The following is a 19,890-nucleotide window of genomic DNA, read 5'->3' as shown; positions in this document are numbered from 1 at the left end:
AAAAAAAAAAAAAAAAAAAAAAAAACCCGAAAAGAAAAAGCAAAGAAAAAAAGAAAAAAAATCTGTTCTCCACAGGGTACAGGACAGAGCTTGCCTCTTGTACATTGTAGTTCAATTAGTGTAATCTTTGATCCTGTTCACTTTTTGGATAGTCTTGTCAGGCTGAACAGAGGCAAAAATAGTGCTATGATTTTTCCCCTTGGCACTTTATTTCTAAATTCTCTCTCACCCTGCATTCATGCCTAGAGTTCTGGGAATCTGTATTTGTTCCTTTTCAATACTGTATCTGTGATGGGATGGAAATGGGAGCATTGTGTCCATCACGGAGCCTTGGTTATTTCCCTGTTTCATGGAGCAGAGGAGGGAGAGAGGCTCACTTGGAAAGGTTAGGAGACTGTAGCGCTGAGGATGTATGTGAGTGCATGTATTAGCAACAGGACAGAAAAACCAGGGCACAGGTGCTGAGACCGGGAGAAAGGACACAATTCTGTGGCGGGATCAGAGGTTATCTATTATAAAATGAACACTGTTCTGTTAGTGGAACTCTGCTTCTGTGTACCTTGTCTAGGCAGCAGCCCGTGAATGTGAGAACTCGCTTATGTTTCAGATCAAGAAATTCATACACACACACACACACACACACACACACACACACACACACATAGCTCTAGGGACAGACTAGTATTCAGAACCTGTATGGCTAAGAGGTGTGGTCCACAATGATTAAAGTAATGAAGCATTAGACCAAGGCAGCACTTGTGTTGAGTACCCAGTTCTTCCAGATTTATCTTTGTGTTTGACATTGTCTGTACTTCACAAATCTTCTTGCTGTGACAAGATTTCCTGTCAAGAAAGGACTTAAGCAGGGAAGGTTTGTTTTGATTCATTCTGAGAAAGGCTACAGTCCATCCTGGCAGGGTACGCCTGTCAGTAAACACATGAGGTCACGTTAAATCTACAGTCAGGAAGCAAAATCTGGACAGAAAGTGGGGCCAGGAAATAAAAAAGATCAGGGCCCGCCCACAGTGACCACATTCATCTGTCAGACTCTACTTACCGAAGGTTCCACACTTTTCAAAACAGCACCACCAACCAGGGACCAAATGTTCAAACACAAGCCTATAGGGGGCATTTTCTATTCAAACCACAATTTACTACTATTAAAACTTTGCAATGAATGCTTTCTTCTGAGATTATTTGGAGATGTCAAAGAATTACTGCCTCAGAGGAGAAATGAAGTTATAAAACATGCAAACATATATCTTACAAAACACAAAGAGCCTGCTATCTGAATTTGTTTGTTCTTTGAGTGAAATACACACACACACACACACACACACACACACACACACACACACACATGTATACATATGTATGTCCCTTATCTTGTAGGCCTTTGCCCAGTTTGATGCTGAGGGTGATGGGACAGTTGACGCTGAGAATATGTTGGAAGCCCTCAAGAACTCCAGTGGAGCCAATCTGCAAGGGGAACTGAGCCATGTCATCAGACAACTACAAGCCTGCTCTCTTGTTCCAGGTAGGTGTTCACATGAATTCTGAAGGCTCAAGATGTTCTCTTAGAGCCAAAGTGTTTTCAGTTAGCATTAATGGCACCTAGGCTGTCTCATTGGCTATGGTGCTGCCATTGCACAAAACTTAGAACCAAAATGAACTTGGTTGTGCTGTAGGTATTGAGATTGGCCCAACTGTGGCACCATGAATTCCTCCCAAAGCATTCATTAGAAATCCTTCACTTTTATTTCTCAACAGTGATGGCTGGATAGTTTTCTGTTTTTCTGCCTCTTGGTCAAGAGGCTGCCCTCTAGTAGATCTGCTTGTTTACTTCCTTAAGAAGGGTGCCTGGCCCATGCTGCATGATCTCATAGCACCTGCCTTTTCTTCTGCATTAATATTGTTTCATTTTTCTTTTTTTTTGTTTTTGTTTTTGTTTTTTTTAACAACATAATATCAGCGTAATAAATAAACGGATTTAATTATTGTCTGTCTTCTTTCCATTGCTGTGGGCTCTATCAGAACAGGGACCTTCTCTTATCTTTTGCTATGTTCTCACAGTTTATTTTTGGCATATGTTAAGCATTTTATTGTTTTCTAAAACTTTTACTCTGAAACTTTAGTAAGTTTTGTAAAGAAAGCATTGCTAAAAATTAAGCAATGGTGCTTCTACCTGTTGTACATTTGAAAAATATTGACTCTTAATTTTTTTTTGCTTGTTTTATTTTCTTTGTGCTCATCTTCTCTCTCTCTCTCTCTCTCTCTCTCTCTCTCTCTCTCTCTCTCTCTCTCTCTCTCTCTCTCTCTGCCTGCCCCCCTCCTACTCCCCTGTGTGTGTACTGAGGATTGAACCTAGGGCTTTGTACTTGTTAGGCAAGTGCTGTACATCACTTTATACCCAATCTGGTCTCTGTGGTTAGATGATTTCCTTGGTCACTCAGACTTATGTAAAGACAGCATCAGAAAAATTTGTCCTTCATTTTTTCAAGTGAGATGACAGTTCAGTTTGAAAGGGAAATAGCATTGAACATCATTTGACTTAAGAACTTTGCCTGTTCTGTACACCAAGTGACAATAATTAGTGTCTTTAGGCAGGAGTAAAGACTGGATAGACTTGGCAAACTGTAAATTTGATTGCTGTTGAAACCTCTGACCTACTGCCGAGTGATGTATTGAGTCAGGGAAGGATAATGTCTGCATCTTAGTGGAGAAGGAATGTTTTGTTATCCTTCATTATGTAATTCTTTCAGGGCATTTGTAGGTAGCCTATATATAGAACTGTTTTTCCTAGTGTCATGGCAGGTAAGGTGAACTTTGAATTTCATTTAGCTAACATATCATAGTATGTATAGTCACTCCCACTTTTGCATTACAGATATGTGGGTGGCATTATTTGGATTCCTCAGATTGTGTGTATGTGCGTGAGTGTTCTGGGGATCACATCAGGACCTCACAAATGCTAGGCAAGCATTGTACCCCTGAGCTATCCCATGAGTCTCAGAGAGATTTTGTAGGCAGGGTAGGGAAGGGAGTCCACCAGTGAGTAATGCTTGCTGCACTCGGTGCCTGGTGGAGGAAAGTGATGATGGAGAAAGATCAGAGTCCAGATCCTGAAGTGCTCATAGTATACACTCATGACTTAAATCTTTCAACTCAAAAATATGTAGTAATATCCAGCATAAAAGAATCATCAGTCTCAAGCCCTTGAAAGCTGAGGTCATCTCTGGGTAGCATCGAATAGTTTCCCAGTCCTCCTCTCAAATGTCCTCACACACTGAAATATTCATTCTTGTCGTATCTCACTGTAGATGTATAGAGTTCACTGAAATAATTCCTTTGTAGAACCTTTCTAAAACTGAAAACATTTTTCATTACAAAATTGCTCTGGGTGTGTGTGTGTGCATGTGTGTATGTGTGTACCGTGTGTGTGCACATGGGTGTGTATACTGTGTACATGTGTATGTGTGTGTGTGCTCATGTGCAGCAGTCTGCTGTTTGGTGTGGGTTCTGAGCAAATCCAGACAGCATCATGGGATATGAAGCCTCATCCTCATGTGGGAGTAGGTAGAGGTTGCCTAGATTTTGAGTCTTTAGAAATCAGCTGTCTCTGGGGTTTGAGTAGGCCATATAATCAGAATAGGCTGCTTTAAGCACAGAATTTCTTCTTGGCCCATTGCTTTATACAAAAAGTTGCTGCAGAGTTTTATTTGCTTCTATTGAATCTGTTTTGCTGTTGAATACAAGTTCCCCAGAGACTGCTGGTATCTTGATCTGAGGCTTTTTACATAGGTCTCTTGAACATGTGAAAATTTGTCAAATAATACCATTATATGAAATTTTTGTCATACATTATGACTCATTTAAAAAGTGGGAAAAGCTGGATAGTGGTGGTGCATGCCTTTAATCCCAGCACTCGGAGGCAGAGGCAGGCAGATCTCTGTGAGTTCTAGGCCAGCCTGGTTTACAGAATGAGTTTCAGGACAGGCTACAAAGCCACAGAGAAACCCTGTTTTGAAAAACCAAAAAAAGGGGGGAGGGATAACACCCCAAATCCACAAATATGTCTCTGCTCCCAGAAAAGCTGCCATGGTTTTCCTTGCTTCACTTAACCTGGTACTTCTGGATTGTAGTAACCTGTTTGAGATTCATTAGTTTAGGTTATAAGGAGACAGCAAAGGATTCTAAACATGGCAGGTGTGTGGTCTGTGTCACATCTTTATAAGATTACTCAGGATAATGGTCCATGAGAGGCAGGTGACATTTGGGGAGTTACTCAGCTTCCAAGTGGGCATCTGAGCAGGAGGTGTTGAGGCTGAAAAAAGATGGAGGAGCAGACTTCAAATGAATCACACACTGGGGAGAAGGGGAGGAGGGAGTGGAGGAGTGTTCCCCACCCTGTCTTCTTCTTGCTCTCTTGTAAGTCACCTGAGTTTCATTTCCACCGTTATAAAGCAAAGCTACCAGGACCTTCGCTCTACCCCTGGACAACATGCTACATTTCACTGTATTGTGAGGGCCAAGTGAGGCAGTATATATGTCAAGTACTTCATATCTCATAAGATTCTTTCAGAAACTGACAATGGCAGCAGATGTTTTGTTATTAGGACCTTAGCTTAAACACTAAGTTCCAAGGGATCAACTCTGTATTCTGGCCCCTGTGGGCACCAGACATACACATATGTACATATGTACACGCAAACAAAACTCATACATACAAGATAAAAATAACTATATCAGCCGGGCAGTGGTGGCGCACGCCTTTAATCCCAGCACTTGGGAGGCAGAGGCCGGTAGATCTCTGTGAAGAGCTAGTTCCAGAACAGGCTCCAAAGCTACAGAAAAACCCTGTCTCGAAAAACCAACCAACCAAACAAACAAAGCTATATAATTTTTTAGAAAAGATTTATTTTTTTAACTGCTAAGCTATCTCTCCAATCCCTAAAATAAGTTCTTAAATTGAGGTTGCTACTTGTTCATTTCTTTAAAACCTATTTATATTTTTAAATAATTAAAGCTCAAAATTTGAGTAGAGTTAGTGACTGCTTTTAATTTAGCCACTTCAGAGGGAGCAGCAGGCACGGGATGTGGGAACTATTGTCCTGACTTCACCAAAACACCACAAAAAATGGATTTTATGTCTTTAGGTTTCATCGACATATTTTCAGAGTCAAAGGAGGGCCTTGGCACTCACTCATCAATGATATTGCGCTTCCTGCATCGCAATCGGATCTCGAGTATGGTGATTCCCTACCCAATGTTAGACCACTGCAATAACATGTGCACCATGCGGTCATCAGTTCTGAAGGAGTCTCTGGATCAACTGGTACAGAAAGAAAAAGGTATGTGCATGGGAGAGTCTCCTGAAAATGCTCTCCCATTATTTCTTGTAGTGTTTTGTAATAGGGTGAGTCAGTTCTTCCTTTGCCTGTATTTCTCAAAATATATAACCAGTTTCTAACCTAAGAATGTTCTCCCTGCCTCCTTGCCTGTGTCTGATGACTTGAGTTTATATAAAAGCCATATACAGTGGTGCACATCTATAATCCCAAGCTAGGCAGTAGAGGCAGGCAGATCTCTTTGAGTTTGAAGACCACCCTGGTCTACAGAGTGAATTCCAGTACAGGCTCCAAAGCTACACAGAGAAACCCTGTCTCAAAAACAAAACAAAACAAAATAACAACAACAAAAAACTTAGAGAGAAAGACTCTGCCTCTCAGAAAGGTGGAGAGTGAGAACTGACTCTTGAGATGTGTTTTCTGACCTCCATGTGTATGCTGTGATGTACATGTAGCCCCACCTCTACTCATTAAATTAAAAAAAATTAGTAGGGTATACTATATAAAACTTCAAAGTTTCTCCCAGCAAAAATGTAAGCAATCAACATAGACATCCAGGGGCAAAATGTTTTCTATCATGTTAATGACCCATTTGGCTGAGTTTTTGGAGTTTGGGTTTTTTTTTTTTTTTTGTCTTGTTTTGTTTTGTTTTTCGAGACAGGGTTTCTCTGTGGCTTTGGAGCCTGTCCTGGAACTAGCTCTTGTAGACCAGGCTGGTCTCGAACTCACAGAGATCCGCCTGCCTCTGCCTCCCGAGTGCTGGGATTAAAGGTGTATGCCACCATCGCCCGGCCTGGGGTTTTTTTTTTGATAAGTATTTTTGGTCAGTTAATTCACTTTTTGCACCATGTCAGTAAGCAGCCAAGTAAATATTAGTTTTTATAGGTGCATGGACTTATATTTGTAGTGTATGTATGTGTATATATATTACTACAAATGTGTAAATAGTAAATGACTTGGTTTTTCAAAACCAGACTATTGCCAGCGACGGTGCTGTACAACTTTAAACCCGGCACTTGGGTGGCAGAGGTAGACAGATTTCTGAGAGCTCGAGGCCAGCCTGGTCTCCAAATAAATTCTAGGACAGCTATTACACAGAGAAAACCTGTATTGAGAAGCCAAAATCAAAACCAAACCAAACAACACAAAACAAAAACACAAAAACAAACAAACAAACAAAAACCCAGACTATTAACCAGGAAGAAAATGGGAGAGAGTAGAACTAGAAAACACTCAGAAATGTTAGTTACTTCAAAAGCCTAATTTGGGCCATCAAGATAGCTCAGCAACTGAAGGTACCTGTGATTGTTTTCAATATTGATGACCTGAGTTTCACCCCCAGAACCCACAATGGTAGAAGGAGAAAAGCATCTCTTATAATTTACCCTGTAACCCAGACCCAGAGAGACAACTATCACATGTACTCACTCATAAGTGGTTTTAAAACATAAAGCAGAGAAAACCAGCCTACAAATCTAGAGAACCTAGACAACAATGGGACCCTAAGAGAGACATACATAGATCTAATCTACATGGGAAGTAGAAAAAGACAAGATCTCCTGAGTAAATTGGGAGCATGAGGACTTTGGGAGAGGGTTAAAGGGGAGGGGCGAGGCAGGGAGGGGAGCAGAGAAAAATGTAAAGCTCAATAAAAATCAATAAAATTAAAAACTAAATAATAATGATAATAATTTACCCTCTGACCTCCACACCTGCATAATGAGAAGATGGGGCAGTCATTGGCCAGTGGGTTTTTTGGAAGGAGTCTTTTAAGGAATGTTAGATTTTTCTGCCAAAGTGTTAAGCATGTTTCTGTTAGATATTTTAAATGACCATTTTCATTTTCCCTTTGTAAAATAGCTAAGCTTTGGTGTTTTCCTGCAGAAAGCCCTGGAGACCTAGCCAGAAGCCCGGAAATGGATAAACTCAAGTCGGTAACAAAGTGCTATGCTTATATAGAAACATCCTCCAACCCTGCAGACATCTACAGGATGACAAATGGAGAAACATCATCCTACTGGCAGTCAGATGGTAGTGCCCGCTCACACTGGATACGGTGGGTAGTACATGTTTTATTTGTTTAAAATCTCGAACGTGGCCTGGGGAGATGGCTCTTCTAGGAGGTAAAATAGAAATCCTCACCTTGTTTCCTCTTAGCTCACTTATAAATGAGGAGTATACTCAGCTTTTTGAATGCAGTTTAGAATTGCTTCTAGTAAAAGAATGTTCATAGTGTCCATTTCTGCTTATACTAATAGCTTAATAGGAAATATAAAATTAACCTAACAGAGCGACTTTGTAGAGATTTAGGGAACCTGTACAACCCTTGAAATACATAGGTAGCATCTCAGGTTAGTCGTTTAGAAATCCATCTTAGCCAGGCAGTGGTGGCACATGTCTTTAATCTCAGCACTCAGAAGGCAGAGGCAGGTGGATCTCTGTGAGTTTGATGCTATCCTGGTCTACAGAGCAAGTTCCAGGTCAGCCAGAGATACATAGAGAAACCCTGTCTTGAAGGATGCCCCCCCCCAAGAAAAGAAAGAAATCCATCTTTACACGTACCAAATGCAAGGTCCAGAGTTGGGGCTGTGGCCCCACCAGTGCTTGGCCCATGTAACACAGGTGGTTTCTGTGGTCTGTTTTCCAGTTTGAAGATGAAGCCAGATGTCGTGCTCAGGCATCTTTCCATTGCAGTGGCTGCCACCGACCAGAGCTACATGCCACAGCAAGTGACAGTGGCAGTGGGAAGGAGTGCCAGTGATCTGCAGGAAGTACGAGACGTGCACATCCCCAGCAATGTCACTGGCTACGTGACACTGCTAGAAAATGCCAACATCAGTCAGCTCTGTGAGTCCAGTGGAAGTGGGCTATGATGAGAGCAATGGCGGGGATTTTGTTTAAGCCTTAGGACAGCTTCTGAAGTCTTGACAGTTGATTTGTTTCTATTACACCCACAGGAAAATCATTATTATTTTATCTACTAATTACAAAAACTTTAAAAAAGCAATAAAGCCTCTCTGTAATTAAAAGTATATTGTTATTTTCTTACTGGGAAACTTAACAAACATAGACAAACAAAAAGTATTCAAAATCTTTCTACAGAGAGGTTGTCGAGTCACAGCTGCTTTGGTGTGGTCCTTTCCAAACCACTTCTTGTGTTTATACGTACATATATAAAAAGCACTCTTTAATAGAAATAGGATTATATATATATTTGCATGTAGTATATACATAGCATTTCCCAAAGATTATAATATTCTGCTCACATTCTTTTGTATTTTTATTGTTGTTTTTTGGTTTTTGAGATAGGATCTCACCTTGTAATTCTGGCTGTTCTGAACTCTCTATGTAGTCCAGGTTGGCCTGGAACTCACAGAGATCCGGCTGCCACTGCCTCCCGAGTGCTGGGATTAAAGGTGTGTGCCACCATGCCGGGCTCTTTTGTATTTTTAATATGTTGTTTATAATATGTTTAATATCTCATATAGTGATGACGCCCTTTTTTTTAAGAGTTGTAAAAATGTTTCAATTCTAACCTACCCTTTGTTCTTGGACATTTATATTTTTAATTTTCTATATTATAAACTTTTTCATACATAGCATTTTGGAAATAACAGTTTTTATTTCATTTAGGGAGCCAGAATGCTTCATGTCTTATTTCTCTTAATGCTTTCCTGGTCTAAAAGTGCTTTTCCTTTGCTCAAAGGAACTGGGCCTACAGAGCTACTGTCTCTGTATCTCACCCCTACACAAATAAGTAGTTATGCTTGTAGAGTAGAAGCTTTCTGCCTTAGGCTGTGGCACTCTTTTCTCTAAATTGTGTTCTTTTTAAATGGCTTCCCTTGTGACATGTGAATGGGAGTCATGTCTACATCCACTATTTGGACTTGATTGTTAAAAAGACCCTCTCACAACTGTCTAGGAGCCAGATACTGAAACTCTAGGATTCTAGAAAGGTTCAAACCATGCATTAAGTGGGAATTTATAAAATGTATTTTACAAGATTCATAAAATTCTGAAGAACTTTTATAAATCACTTCTAACTTTACACATTTTTCTTACAGTTTCTTAGATTTCTCACTGTTTTTGTGACAGGTTAATTCTGTGCTAGTTCTATTGTACACATTATTTATTTCTGTTACCAAAATATATCTTTACAATTTTCCATTTTGCTTTTAGTTGAGAGCCTACCATTTGTTGACCCTTTAAAGACATTAATCTAGCGCTGAACTTGTTGTTTGTGCTCTACAGATGTCCAGATAAACATAAAGCGTTGTCTTAGTGATGGATGTGACACTAGGATTCATGGTCTGAGGGCTGTTGGCTTTCAGAGAGTTAAGAAATCTGGAGTCTCAGTCTCTGATGCCTCTGCAATATGGTACTGGTCTCTGCTGACATCCCTGGTGACAGCTTCTATGGAGACAAATCCTGCCTTCGTCCAGACCGTGCTGCACAATACTCAGTAAGTCAGTACAGTTCCCTAGTGGTCAAGGTGCACTTCTTCAGCCTCCAGGGAGCATCCTGTCTAACCCTGCCTCAGGACGCTGCTCCACTGATATTCTGTCTGTAGACTAAAGAAGCGTCTGTTCTACCTTCTGCCCTGCTGACACAGTTCCTCCAGTGTCTTTCTTCATTAGCTCATTAGTTCCCTGACCTGAAGTTAGCCACACTGTCTCTACTCCTTATGCATCAGAAACAGTTAAGCATTTATGTAACATTTACTATTAGACAGACCGTTTAAAATGTTGGCTTGTTTACCTGCAGATACTGAAGTGCTTCTGTAAGTCATCCTCATTTTGTAGGTTGAGGATCTAGTGATCTTCCGGAGTCACACGACCAGGCAGGGATGAGTCACTTTGGATCTAGGTTTTTGGACTCCCATGTTGGGAACTCTTTTCACTAGTGAGTTAAATATTTTCAGTGATAATAAACTAAGTTTTCTCTTGTTGAAGGGGCCCCACAGTAGCAACATGTAGAGCAAAAGCCCCAGCACTGGGGAGGTGTAGATGGGATTGATGCAAATTTGAAGTGAGTCTACATTTTATGGCAAATTCCAGCCAGACAGGGCTACTTAGTAAGACCCTGATTTTTAAAAGGTGCTTCTGTAGTAATGAATTGCTAGTGTATTGCATGTGGGTTCGTAACAGAATGCATCATTAGTATAGCGTCAAGGATGGGTATGAAGGAGGAGTCTAGTATTTATTCTCGTGTCCGTTTTTGAGATTAGTGTTATTTAGTACAACTTGTCAGCAGGTGACACTGCTGGCAATGCTGAATCAGTTGGGAAGCAGTGGCCACCCCCCATCCTTCAGTCCTGCCTTAAAATCATTTTTATTGCTGGGAATGTACACGTAGTATACACAGATGAACAGGCACACAAAAATAAAAACAAAGATAAAAAAACTGGGTAAGTGTGGTGGTGGTGGTGGTGGTGGTGGTGCACACATTTAGTCCCAGTACTTGGAAGGCAAGACAAGTGGATCCCTCAGTTCAAGGCCAGTTTGATCTACAGACCTAGACTACAGATCTTGACTCTGGGGAGTTCCTGCAGAACTTTGCAGCTGATTTGATTCCGGAATGGCACCTGGTTTTGTGCCTACTACCTTTTGTGTCCACTACCTTCTGTCTGAAGTATGTAAATCTTATCTGAGTGCTTCTTAAAAGGTTCAAAGCCTATGTAAAACTTGGTTGTGGGAGGACTCAGAAAACAGAAGTCCTGTGACTGGAAATTGTTTTGGCATTTGTCTCTTTGCAGAGCTTCAGATAAGAGGCTATGGTATGGGGAAATTGACTTGCTAAAGGTGTAAATTGTATAACAATAAAAAAGACTTTTGGGGGGCTGGTGAGATGGCTCAGAGGTTAAGAACACTGGCTGTTCTTCCAGAGGTCCTGAGTTCAATTCCCAGCAACCACATAATGGCTCATAACTATCTGTAATGAGGTCTGGTGCCCTCTTCTGGCATATAGGTATTTGTATACATAATAAATAACTATATACATATTTAAAAAAAATAAAAATAAAAAAGACTTTTGCAAAGGTACAGTCAGTCAGTTCACCAGAAGTTGTTTTCTCTGTAACTGCAAGGCTAAAAGTCATCCTAGAGAGACCCTGTTTCTTCCATGGACCTGCTTGAACCAAACACCTGATGCAACACTTTACCCCTCTGAAAATTACAAGTCAATTATTTTGAAGAGTATTCTATGATTCTGGCGCATCCGATTTTTTATCACAAATAGATTTGGGTTTTTAATTTCATTTTGCTTGACTCAGAAAGCCTTACTGTGTAGCCAGGCTGGCTTGCAACTCACAATCTTCCTGTCTCAGCCTCCCAAGTGCTGGGATCCCAAGTGTGTGCCACCAGGCCTGGTTATGTTTTGCACTGACAAATGTATATGTATATGTAAATATATATGATATTGTGCAACAATGTCACAGAAGTGGTGCTATGCTCTCCTTGCATTCCATCTGGTGGCAAAACCACAGATTGTCATGTTCTTAGAACTGCTTGTGTCAACTTTGACTGTTGTCAGATTTCTTTTCAACTCTAGAATTATTTTTTTGTTATCGATTATTTGGTAAGGAGGTACTTTATGGCTATGTAAATCCCACCCCCAACAAACTTTCTGTTTACATTAAGTAAGGCTTTACAGATCCCTGATTTATACACTGGTTTATAGTTAACCACAGTTTTTTGTTTGTTTTTTTTTTTCTTTTAGTTTTTCAAGACAGCATTTCTCTGTTTAGACCTAGCTATCTTAGAACTCACTCTGTAGACCAGGTTAGCCTTGAACTCACAGAGATCCACATGCTGTTGCCTCCCGGGTGCTGGGATTAAGGACATGCACCACCATTACCCTTAACCACAGTTTATTTTTTAATCTTTGTTTTTGTGTGTGTGTCTGTTTGTCTATGTGTACACATGTGTGTCTTCCTCACAGAGACCAGAAGAGATTCTTGGATCTCTTGGAACTGAAGTTGTAGGCACTTGTAAACAACTTGATGTAGGTGCCAGCACCTTGACAAAAACATCAAGTACTTGTAACCCCTGAACCATCTCTTTAGCCCTAACCACAGTTTTGAAGTTCACATGGTCCCAGATTTGATTGGTTAGGTAACCCCTTCGGTCTGAGTTTGTGGGGTTTTTTTGTTTCTTCTTGTTGTTGTTTGTTTTGAGGTTTTTGTTTGTTTGTTTGTTTGTTTGAGACAGGGTTTCTCTGTTTGACAGCCCTAGCTGTCCAGAAACGAACTCTGTAGACAAAGCTGGCCTCAGACTGACAAGAGATTTGCCCACCTCTTCCTCCAGATTGCTGGGATTAAAAGTGTGCACCACCACCGCCAGGCCTTTGTGTGTCCTTTTGTATTGTATCTCTATTTATTTCTATCTGCTTGTCTGTCTAGCTCCCCATTGTTCTTATAATTGTCATTATAAAATAGTTCCCCTTCACATTTTTTCTTTTCACACAGGGCTTTGCTCTGCTACTACCCAAGCAAGGTCCTTGAAGAACGTTACTTTGAAACTCAGCTCATTGCTGTAAGATTGTTACTTCTCCCAGGTCCTTTCAGTAGACACAGCCAGCAAACTCACATTTACTTCAAAATAAATATAGACACATATGTATATTCACATCTATATTTCTGTATCTCTAATACTAAGAACCGACATTACATGAGTATTTCCACCTCCAGTTCAGTACCATGAGATCCATTCTTGTTTTCTCTGTTTCTGGATCTGTCGTTTCCTTCTCAGATGGTAAGAAGTGGCTCCTGGTGTTTTTCATGCATTAACTTGCTTATTTTCTTAGTATTTTTCTATGCAACCAGGGTTCCTTGCCCCTGCCCTTGCAGAAAACCTCCACATATCCTTCCTGTTCCAGTGTCATTAATAGAGCCACTGATGTGAGCATCCTTGCCCCGGTGCCTTTTTGTCCCCCGAGTTCCCATATCCTGTGTCATGCCACCCTCCTCATTCTGGTTGGCACCTTTATTCCATTACTGGTCTGTCCCTTTGTGCAGGTACCTCTCTCACTCTGCTCAGGCTCCATATCCAAGTATAGGTCATCCACAGCGCCTCTGTCACCCACAGCTTCACCAGTGTGCACTGAGTTTTCAGAAGGAGAGGAAGAACGTCTGTCTTAGTTTTTGTTGTTTGTTCTGAGAAAGGGTCTCTTTACATGGCCTAGGCTATCTTGGAACTCACTATGTACACCAGGCTAGCATTGAACTCATAGGGACCTGCCTGCCTCCGCCTCCTGAATGCTGGAATTAAAGGTGTGGGCCACCACACCACAACCCCTTATTGGGGTTTATTTGTTTGTTTGTTTTGATGATGTACCATTTTGTGGCAGAATGTTTTTGCTCCATTTTCTTAGTATGTATGCAATAGTACTTTCACTTCCCCTGACTTTTAAAGTTTAGTTATCTAAAAAGCATTACAAAATAAAAAAAATGTGCCTTGAGGAGAAATAACTAAAAATATATTTGGGGCAGAGTAAATGTTTACTTACATGAGAGAAAATGAATATCACACTATGTGATTTTGCCTTTATTAACACCTGCATCTGAGCATAGTTGCTAGCACAGCTCCAAATGTCTGGCAGGCAGGCAGGCAGGGAAAACCAGAGTAGAGAGGAAACTGACATTGTGTTAGGTTGCTGTATTGTTTGTATTTTCAAGTGAAGAAATTGTCAAGCATGGGGACAAACATCTACAATTCCAACACTCGTGAGACTGGGGCAAGAGGATTGCCATGCGCTGGAAATCAGCAGGGGCTATGGAGTGAGTTTAAGCTGAGCCTGGGCTACATAGCAAGATCCTGTTATAAGAAAACAAAATAAAGGGCTGATTGATACTTTGCCTAACATGTAAGAGACCCTAGGTTCAATCCTTAGGACTACCAAAAACCAACCAACCAAACAAACAAAAACCCCTACCCTAAATAAATAATAATGGAATAGAGAGATGGTTTATAGTAGTTGAGAATGCTTGCTGCTCTTACAGAAGACTGTAGATCAGTTCCCCAAACCCCTATCCAGAAGCTCACAAACACCTGTAACTTCAACTCCAGGGCATCTGACACCCTCTTCTGTTCCTCTCAGTCATTGTTCTTTTGTGTACAAAGACACACAGAGATTTCAATCTCTCTCTGTGTCTCTCTCATGTAACCCAGGCTGACCTCAAACTTGTGATCCTCCTGCTTCACATATATTCTATATGTGTGTGTGTAAGCCTATATGTGTGTATACACACACACACTATACATATACATATACATACACACACATATATTTCTGGTGTGAGCCACCATGCTTGGCTTATGATGTTTTCATGTATTCTTGGCATACCTTCAAGTGTTTCATGGTACAATCATGTACTCAGTGCACCTTTAGCATCCAGTAATCACCTGTTAAATAAATTTAAAACAAACATTAAGGTTAAAAGGCCAAAAGACCACAACAGGCACAGAAAATGTGATGGTGCTGATCTCCTGAGGAATCAACAAAATTTGTGGCACCTCTTTAGATGCCATAGATTCTAAGGTTCTGGTACAAAACAAACTTTCTACTAAATCCACACAGCACTGTCTTGGGGACAGTTTTCATGAGTCTGTGTCTTTTATACTTAACTCTTAACATGAGTTCCAGGTAGCCAAGGAAGTCTTTACACAGTGAACTCGTCCAGAAAAGGAAAAAAGTGAAACATGTAGTGCGATATTTTATTCTTTTGGGGTCACCACCCAACTCACAAATAAATGTCACACACAGAGCTTTTTCTTAATCATAAATGCCTGGCCTTAGCTTGGCTTGGTTCTAGCCATTTATTTATTTATTTGTTTTGAGATGAGGTTTCTCTGTAACTTTGGAGCCTGTCCTGGAACTAGCTCTTTTTTTTTTTTTTAAATAATTTATTTATTTTTATTTTATGTACTTTGGTGTTTTGCCTGCATGTATGTCTGTGTTAGGGTGTTGAATCCCCCTGGAACTGGAGTTACAGACAGTTATGAGCTGCCATGTGGATGCTGGAACTTGAACCCAGGTTCTCTGGAAGAGCAGCCAGTCTCTTAACTGCTGAGCCATCTCTCTAGCCCTGGAACTAGCTCTTGTAGACAAGGCTGGCCTTGAACTCACAAAGATCTGCCTGCCTCCTGAGTGTTAGGATTAAAGGCGTGCGCCACCACTGCCCGGTTTAGCCAGCTTTTCTTATTTTAACTCATCTACCTTTTGCTTCTGGACTTTTATCTTTCTCTATTTATTTATACCTTAATGTTCCTTCTTACTCCATGGCTGGCTGAGTGGCTGACCCCTGACATCCTCCTCCCATTGTTCTCCCTCCTCGGTTCTCTCCTCCCAGATTTCTCCTTCTACTTATACTCTCTGCCTGCTAGCCCCGCCTATCCTTGCTCCTGCCTCATTCTTGGCCATTCAGCACTTTATTAGACCATCAGGTATTTTAGATAGGCAAAGAATCACAGCTTCACAGAGTTAAACAAATGCAGCATTAAAAAAAGCAACATATCTTAAAATAATATTCCCTAACAGAAACTAAACTGTTTAGTATATGACTCCTAGGGAAACAATATTTGTATTGCACACCAGGCTCTCCACAGGAATACTCTCTTCTAGCTCAAAAGATTCTTCAGCATAAGATATGATGGTGCCCTGTTGTCTAGTGTCATGTCTGGCCTTGCTCTGATTGCACATGTTACTTCTCTAGGAAGGCACTGCAGCACATGCCACCACTGTCCCTCTCACCAGGATCTACAGACTTCTCAACTTTCCTGTCTCCTAATGTTCTGGAAGAAGTGGACAGCTTCCTCGTAAGGATAACTAGGTAAAATCAAGGATGCTGAGGTGAACATTTTGTGTGGGGTAGAGGGCATATATTCTCATTCAGTTCTTAAGAAAAATTTAGAAGAATGTTTTCACTAAAAATGATTCATTTTTAGTAACCAAAGAGAAAGTGAAATAATCCGTCCTAAATTCAATTGACCGTGGTAACCTCTAATATCCCTTGACCTTAAGAATTGGGGTACAGAGGAAGTGGGCCTCTGATTTGTTTAGAAGAGATATATCCAAGGCTAAGATTGCAGGCCTCTTAATTCATCCTTCTTCTAGCCTGTGGTCTTCAGTTAGCTTGCTTACATACAGACTAACAAGCCTAGTTAGTTGCCTATAGAACTGGAAAAGTTGCCTACTTAACTTTATAGAATGGAACACTTGGTGTGAAGACATTTGCTGCCCACAGCAAGCCCTCAGGACATTAACTATTCCCTGAGATACACAGATAGCTTCCAGTTTCCATTATGGTGTGTTTGGAAAGGCACAGATGTATAAAGGGGGTGGATCTAGTAGTTCTCATGCTTCTTAAGTTATGCACCTCTAGCTCTGTGTCCAACCCAGCTCATTCCCAAGGATTCCTGGTGGAAACTGGCTGTAGTAGTTCATTTATCTTTGGTTTAATAAATTGCTTTGTATTATTAAAGTTTCAAAGGTGAGGATTTAATTTTCTGACCCTCGAGTTGATTCTGTTTTTCCTTGGACTATCTTAAGGATTTTGAAACCGCATTTCTAGTAAACATCTAGGGGGCACATGACAGGTTAATTTTACTTATAGGGATTGATTGTATAGGTTTGAGTTGTCTGGTTTTCTTGTATTTTAGGAAGTGAAAAGTTTTTTGCTTGTTCTTTGTAGCTGCTGTTCTACTCCAGAGGTAGAATTGACTCTTCTGGCTTTTGCACTAGCAAGAGGAAGTATTGCCAAAGTGATGAGCTCTCTGTGTACCATCACTGACCACTTGGACACACGCTATGATGCCTCATCTCTCATCTCATCCATGGCATCTGTCAGGCAGAACCTGCTCCTGAAATATGGTAAATGACCTGGGCATGATGGAAATGCTGGCAGTGGAAAATAATAATGCTACCCTTTCCAGGTGCCCTTTGGCCTCTTCTGGTCTTTCTGGATAGTGAGTAGACTGGGTTGTAATAGTGGTATCCTGATCCCTGGATGAGCACATCTTCTGATGACTAGATTTTCTCTAGAACTGGTAGGAGGAAGATATCTATGGGTCATTTATGGCAGATTGGCAGAAGACATCCATGTATCTCCTGATGGTTCTTGGATTTTCTAGTACAATGACTTGGGTGTGGTAGCCATTTTGAGCACGGCCATCTTTGGTGAAGTATAGGTGTGTGTCATCGTGTTGGTAGAGAGACTTGGGAAGTTCTAACTCATTTGGAGGGAGGGAGCTCACTGAGTTCTGGTGCAGGAGGATCATTGCCTCCACAACATAGCTGCTCAGGAACAGTGTATGCCTGCCATTGCTTTCCCTGCCTGGGTCCATCTCAACACTTTGTTGATGACCTAGCATGAGAACCCAGTACATCTCAACCCAGTGCCCATAAAACTGTTCACAGTGATTGCAACTTGGCTGTGAGGAACAACATATTTGCCTTTAGTTGGAAAATTTTCTCCTACTAAGTTCAGTGATTGATCCTGTTCTCTTCAGTATTATAGACATTTCTGGGATATTCCCACCATGGTGTTTGTACAACATAATACAACTTTATGATTTATTTTATGTTTAACTTTTAAAGTCAGACAATTGTCTTATCAATCCATTTTCTCTCTATACTAGCAAAGTCTCTGGAGAAACCGTGAGCCAGGAACAGGCATGACTGGGTGGGAAGTTGAGGTGGCATCTAGAAGCTGAAGTGTTTTTAAGAAATATTAACCAGGGGCTGGAGAGATGGCTCAGAGGTTAAGAGCACTGCCTGCTCTTCCAGAGGTCCTGAGTTCAATTCCCAGCAACCACATGGTGGCTCATAGCCATCTGTAATGAGATCTGGTGCCCCTTCTGGTCAGCAAGCATACATACAGATAGAACACTGTATACATAATAAATAAATAAATCTTTAAAAAAAATATTAACCATTCTTATTGGGGTTGTTGGGACAGGGAGCAGAGGAGAGAGGAAGAGTATGGAGGGGCTGCATATGACTAACAGTGATTAGTTCTGGCTATTCTAGAGCTTAGTGGGTGTTTGCTTTTATTTACTTCTTTATTTAGAGACAGGGTCTCACTATATAGCTTTGGCTGGCTGCTTAATCTGTAGACCAGGTTGGCCTCAAACTTACCTGCCTCTGCCTCCTGCATCCTGAGAGTAAAGGTGTGTGCCACCACATCCAACTTATTATATTATTATAAAACAATTTTTTTAGTTCATTGTAGCAAAATTTGACTTTTTTTTTATTCTTTAAGCTTTCAGATGTTTCCTGCATTTATTTATTTATATTTGTTATTGTTGTATGACATGGGGATGTGCACATATGCCACAATGCCTGTATGGAGGTCTGAGGACAGCTTCAGGGAGTCAGTTCTTTCCTTCCTCCATTAGATTCAGGGATTGACTTCAGCTCTTTAGGTTTGCACTCATTGAGCCATCGCATCACCCTCCTGCAGATAATTTAAAGAAAGAAGAGCTAAAACATTATGTATTTAAATGTGAATCCAATAAAACTGATTTTTTACTTCAAACAATATCTTAGGAATCCTTCCACATGTTTAATATATAGTATTCATCTATATATTGAAATGTACTTTGTTTCTGAAAAGTGATTTTTCTAGACTACTCCTTAAAAGAGTAGTCTGTGCCTTTTCTCTTTCAGGAAAGCACGTAGTGGTAGTATCCACTTTTGTCTACTATTACCATCTTATTTGGCCTTTTATTCATCTATTTAAAATATTTTAAGATTTATTTTTATTACTCTTTAATTATGTGAGTGTAGTATGTCTTTGTTTGGGTATGGTCACATGAGCGCAGACACCCTTAGGGTCCAGAAAAAGGTGTCAGATCCTCAGAACTTAGTTATGAGTTGTGAGCCATTTGATGTGGGTGCTGGGAACTGAGCTCAGGTTCTCTTGGAAGAACATATGTACTCTTAACTGCTGAGACATTTCCCAGCACTTCCTCCCCCAATTTTTTAAAAATTACATTTACATGTGTGTAACATATGTGTGTGTAGGCATGCATGCACTTTGTGAAAGTCAGAAACAACTTGGAGGAGTCAGTTCTTTTCTTCTTGCACTGTGTGGATCCTGAGTTGCAAACTTGGGTCATCAGATTTGGCAGCATCTTGCTGGCCCCTGTTTTGCCTTTTATACAGGTAAGCTTTAGCAGTCTGGGTAGGCATCTATATTGCTACCAATTTCATCTTTTTGTGGACCTAGCTTAAAAATTGCCCTATCTTTTCTTTGGTCAGGTAAACCTCTCCAGTTGACTCTTCAGGCTTGTGATGTCAAAGGGAAAGAAGATAAGTCAGGACCTGAAAACCTCCTTGTGGAGCCATGGACAAGAGATGGTAAGTGCTAGATGGTCTATTGCTAGTATGCACAGGAGGTAGGTATGTGAACTCACACTCTGGCCTTGAAAATTTTCAGATGTTGGTGTTTTTGGTGTGTTGTGAAAATAAAATTTTTAAATGTGTATATTAGTGTTTTGCCTGTGTGTATGTATGTGCATATGTGTGCCTAGTGCCCTAGGAG

The 19,890-nt window shown here is 40.6% G+C and overlaps 1 protein-coding gene across 1 annotated transcript in view; it reads left to right on the top strand.

Moving 5' to 3' along the window:
- Zzef1 (zinc finger ZZ-type and EF-hand domain containing 1) overlaps window positions 1–19,890 on the top strand; it is a 137,114-nt gene that overhangs the window by 14,950 nt on the left and 102,274 nt on the right. Inside the window, 8 exon segments of the mRNA XM_050162721.1 lie at window positions 1,393–1,537; window positions 5,157–5,351; window positions 7,233–7,404; window positions 7,996–8,195; window positions 9,600–9,810; window positions 16,060–16,176; window positions 17,038–17,216; window positions 19,608–19,706. Coding sequence (XP_050018678.1) covers window positions 1,393–1,537; window positions 5,157–5,351; window positions 7,233–7,404; window positions 7,996–8,195; window positions 9,600–9,810; window positions 16,060–16,176; window positions 17,038–17,216; window positions 19,608–19,706 — 1,318 coding nt within the window.

The sequence above is a fragment of the Alexandromys fortis genome, unplaced genomic scaffold (genome assembly GCF_014885135.2).
Source record: "Alexandromys fortis isolate MF-2015 unplaced genomic scaffold, M_Fortis_MF-2015_v1.1 scaffold_84, whole genome shotgun sequence".
In the NCBI taxonomy this organism is placed as follows: domain Eukaryota; kingdom Metazoa; phylum Chordata; class Mammalia; order Rodentia; family Cricetidae; genus Alexandromys; species Alexandromys fortis.
The sequence above is the reverse complement of the archived record's forward strand: the minus strand, read 5'-3'. Positions and strand labels throughout refer to the sequence as shown.